Raw genomic sequence first — 5,070 nt, 5'->3', positions numbered from 1 at the left:
GGCTATAAGGAAAACATTCCGGACAGGGACGGCTATAAGGAAAACATTCAGGACAGGGACGGCTATAAGGAAAACATTCAGGACAGGGACGGCTATAAGGTAAACATTCAGGACAGGGACAGCTATAAGGAAAACATTCAGGACAGGGACGGCTATAAGGAAAACATTCAGGAGAGGGACGGCTATAAGGCCAACATTCAGGACGCGTCGCTACTATAAAATCGATGTTAATCTTGCGAGCAATCACGAGCGAATGGGAGGAATGGATAAACCTTATTAACCAAATAAACCTTAGAATAAATTATACTGTCTATTTCCACCCCACCGTCATCGATAAAGTAAGGGGTCGGGCGCCTTAATGCGTCTTCTATTGAAAGTATGTTCCTCTACCAAAGTCCTCCTCTTATCCCTTATCACTTCATATCAACATCTAATTTCATCTTACCCTTCCACTCCTCAGAGGATCCACCCAAGCACCCTTCACTCACTCCTCACCAGTTCTCACTACATGTCCAACCCATCCACTCCTCTGAAGATTCCCCTAAGCACCCTTCACTCAATCCTCACCAATTCTCACTATATGCCCAACCCATCCACTCCTCAGAAGATCCACCCAAGCACTCTTCACTCACTCCTCACCAATTCTCACTACATGCCCAACCCATCCACTCCTCAGAAGATCTCCCTAAGCACCCTTCGCTCACTCCTCACCAATTTTCACTACATGCCCAACCCATCCACTCCTCAGAAGATCTCCCTAAGCACCCTTCGCTCACTCCTCACCAATTCTCACTACATGCCCAACCCATCCACTCCTCAGAAGATCTCCCTAAGCACCCTTCGCTCACTCCTCACCAATTCTCTCTACATGCCCAACCCATCTCAATCTTGATTCTATTATCATAACAGTATCCTTCACCATAGCAATTTCCCTAATTTCTTAATTTGGTAGTCCCTCGCACAGAGGTCCACGACAATATTCTAATTTCTCTCCGCTCCAAAAACACTTAGTCTGATTATGGCACAGCTGATCTCGAATTTACTATCATTCTTTTGTCATACACTAACCCTGCAATCTCTCTCTCTCTCTCTCTCTCTCTCTCTCTCTCTCTCTCTCTCTCTCTCTCTCTCTCTCTCTCTCTCTCTCTCTCTCTCCATTTTCCCCGAGCTGTTTTTATCCTGATTCTAACCTCACCTTCACACGTCCGTCCTGTCTTTAAAGTGAATAATTTGAAATTCTCTACCTGTTATAAACCTAGGCCTCTTCCCCCTTATAAAATATCCCATTCCATGGGATAATGAAAAGAGACTATATAATAAGCTCCCACGAAACATTCGAATGACTGAAGACATTAAGGCTTTCAAGAGGAAACTGAAGACTTTCTTATTTCATGAGTATTTTGACTGACGATTTAACAATTAATGAACAATAAGCGATATGAAACGTTAAATACTGTGAACGAATAAGGTAAAACGACAGTGGAGGTCCTGTAGAGAGTGGGGTTCCCCAGCTGTATGGGACCGGAAAAGCAGCCATCAAAGTAAAAGTAAGAAATAATAGCTAAACAATATTCTAACGAGAATGTAACCCAATAACAAAACATGTGAAAAGTGTGGATTAACCCTTTTACCCCCATTGATGTACCGGTACGTCCTTGCAAAAAAACGGATATTTACATTGTTTGCATATTTTTGATAACTTAATGAGAAACTTTGGGCATTTTCCAAAAGAATGAGACCAACCTGACCTCTCTATGACAAAAATTAAGGCTGTTAGAGCAATTTGAAAAAAATATATTGCAAAATGTGTTTGAAAAAGAAAATGCCTGGGGGTTAATGTGAGGAAACGAGTGATTGATAGACGAAAAAAACAACGAAGTATTGGAGAACAGAAGGATTACCTACACTGACTTTGGTATCAGTTCATGATCTAAACAGAGTATCACAAGAACAAAACAAAAATAAAGACGATAAACCAGAGATAAAGGTTATACATTTGCCAGTTGAGAGTAACAAAGTTGAAGTAAACAAAGTCTCTATTGAAATAGGGGCTAAGTTCACTGAACTTGAAGAGCTCTCCTTAATGTAGCTGTTTGTTTGTACGTAACTTTGATTTTGGAGTCTGTCGAACTTCGGGGGGAAGAATTTGGACGAGTAGACTCGTGGGAGAATCGTTATCTCTTGAAACGAAGAGATCAAAGTTACTCCAAGAACGTTTGATTCTGTTCCTAACTAGAAGATCGATATGAGGCTCCTTTAACCAAAAAACGTTTGATTTTGTTTCTATCTAGAAGATATATATCAAGCTCCTTAGACCAAAAAAAACGTTTGATTCTGTTTCTAACTAGAAGATATATATCAGGCTCCTTTAACCAAAAAACGTCTGATTCTGTTTCTAACTAGGAGATTTATACCAGTCTCCTTAGACCAAAAAAACGTCTGATTCTGTTTCTAACTAGGAGATTTATACCAGTCTCCTTAGACCAAAAAAACGTTTGATTCTGTTTCTAACTAGAAGATATATAAGGCTCCTTTAACCAAATATTCTTCCTAATGATTCTTGTAGTCACTTTTCTTCGTCAGTCTCCAAATATTTAATCATCCACAAATTCGACATATTCCGATATAAATTGATGATTCATACAAGATACTCCCATATAAATTGATGATTCATACAAGATACTCCCATATAAATTGATGATTCATACAAGATACTCCCATATAAATTGATGATTCATACAAGATACTCCCATATAAATTGATGATTCATACAAGATACTCCCATATAAATTGATGATTTATACAAGATACTCAGATATATATTGATGATTTATACTAAGAAAACAAGTAATAAAGATCTTGTTATTAAGATACAATTGGTCTTTCCTCAACCTTTCTACCAACTTAGGTCATTTCTATTACAAGCAATTTAAACATTCATCGTTAGCCTGTCATACCATTCCTTTATATCCCAACCCATTCCAACCAGACCTAATCTGTGTTTGATTCGATAAACATTAATAACTAAATAATTGACGCTCCTTACTGATACATTCGCATTGAAGAACATCAGCGACCAGTAATAACGAAAATCTCTGCCAAGCATGCAAAGAACATGCAAGCAATCCATGATATAATAAAATTCAAAAAAAGCTGTACGAATAATATTTCAGACTGGAACTGCTACTGTATAATGATTCTTTGTCTAATGGATGCACCAAGCATTCAACAGCCTAAGCCCATGGAGTGAGCAGCTCGGAAAAAGGGCTTCTGTCAATTTAGAGGGACTTAGCCCAAACCTATTTGTGAGGTGCATTTCGGCCATATTCATCTGGAACCAAAGTACAAGAAACAGTGACACAGTGTTTCAGAGTACCAATGGTTTCTTGTTTGTATTACGTCATTAGTTTACATTTTGGCTTTTAAATATCAATCTACCTCATCATAATAAATAAACAAGTACCGCACACACATACACGCATATATATATATATATATATATATATATATATATATATATATATATATATATATATATATATATATATATATATATATATAATATATATATATATATATATTATATATATTTATATATATATATATATATATATATATATATATATATATATATATATATATATATATATATATATATATATATATATATATATATATATATATATATATATATATATATATATATATATATATATATATATATATATATATATATATATATATATATATATATATAAATATATATATATATATATATATATATATATATATATATATATATATATATATATATATATATATATATATATATATATATATATATATATATATATATATATATATATATATATATATATATATGTATATATATATATATATATATATATATATATGTATAATATATATATATATATATATATATATATATATATATATATATATATATATATATATATATATATATATATATATATATATATATATATATATATATATATATATATATGTGTGTGTGTGTGTGTTTGTGTGTATACACATACCACAATCTTTTGTGTATATTATTCTCTAAATCACACGATAATAAGTACACAAATAAAAAGGACATGACTAAATTTTAACAAAATTAGAACAAATGAAGTAAACAACTGTACGAAAATAAACATCACTTAATTTACCAATTACTCGATCACAGGACAAACCAATAATATAACATTCTTACGTTTCTGCATCGTGGATTTTCCTAGATATATTAAAGCTCTGTTTCTAACTATTCCCCAGAGATGGTTCATGGAATTCTTCTGGTAGAGACGCAGGAACTTCTAAGAACACTCATCAAGGGATAAAAAGAAAGGTTCAATCAGAGACTAAAATGCTTCGACACTTAACTCTCCTAATCTCTTCTACTTTTTCCTCTTTCCCCTATATCTGCAGGTGTGTCAATAGTCCATCTCTCTCTCTCTCTCTCTCTCTCTCTCTCTCTCTCTCTCTCTCTCTCTCTCTCTCTCTCTCTCTCTCTCTCTCTCTCTCTCTTAAACACAAGAGTAATATCACGCCAAGAGACGAGGTCGTATTATTATTATTATCATCATCATCATCATCATCATCCTCCTCATCACCATTATCATTATTATTATTATCATTATTATTATTATCATTATTATTATTATTATTATCATTACTTGCTAAGCTACAACCCTAGTTTGAAAAGCAGGATGTTATAAGCCCAGGGGCCCCAACAGGGAAAGTAGCCCAGTGAGGAAAGAAACAAGGAAGAATAAAATATTTTAAGAACAGTAACAACATTTAAATATTTCCTATATAAACTATAAAAAGTTTAACAAAACAAGAGGAAGAGAAACAAAAGAATGGTGTGCCTGAGAGTACCCTCAAGCAAGAGAACTCTACCCCAAGATAGTAGCAGACCATGGTATAGAGGCTATGGCACTATGAAAGACTAGAGAATAATGGTTTGATTTTGGAAGTGTCCTCCTAGAAGATCTGCTTATCATAACTAGAATCTCTTCTAGCCTTACCAAGAGGAAAGTAGCC

General features: G+C 33.8%; 1 protein-coding gene across 1 annotated transcript in view; it reads left to right on the top strand.

The window, feature by feature from the left end:
- Positions 1 to 892, top strand: part of LOC137641267 (nipped-B-like protein B) — a 3,756-nt gene extending 2,864 nt beyond the window's left edge. Inside the window, exons 2-3 of the mRNA XM_068373697.1 lie at positions 1 to 99; positions 461 to 892. The exon at positions 1 to 99 is cut by the window's left edge and continues 918 nt beyond it. Coding sequence (XP_068229798.1) covers positions 1 to 99; positions 461 to 892 — 531 coding nt within the window. The remainder of the gene's footprint in view (positions 100 to 460) is intronic.
- Positions 893 to 5,070: the final 4,178 nt, after the last annotated feature.

Source organism: Palaemon carinicauda, chromosome 1, assembly GCF_036898095.1.
Source record: "Palaemon carinicauda isolate YSFRI2023 chromosome 1, ASM3689809v2, whole genome shotgun sequence".
Classification (NCBI taxonomy): domain Eukaryota; kingdom Metazoa; phylum Arthropoda; class Malacostraca; order Decapoda; family Palaemonidae; genus Palaemon; species Palaemon carinicauda.
Note: the sequence above shows the minus strand (reverse complement) of the source record. Positions and strands in the feature narration are given on the sequence as shown.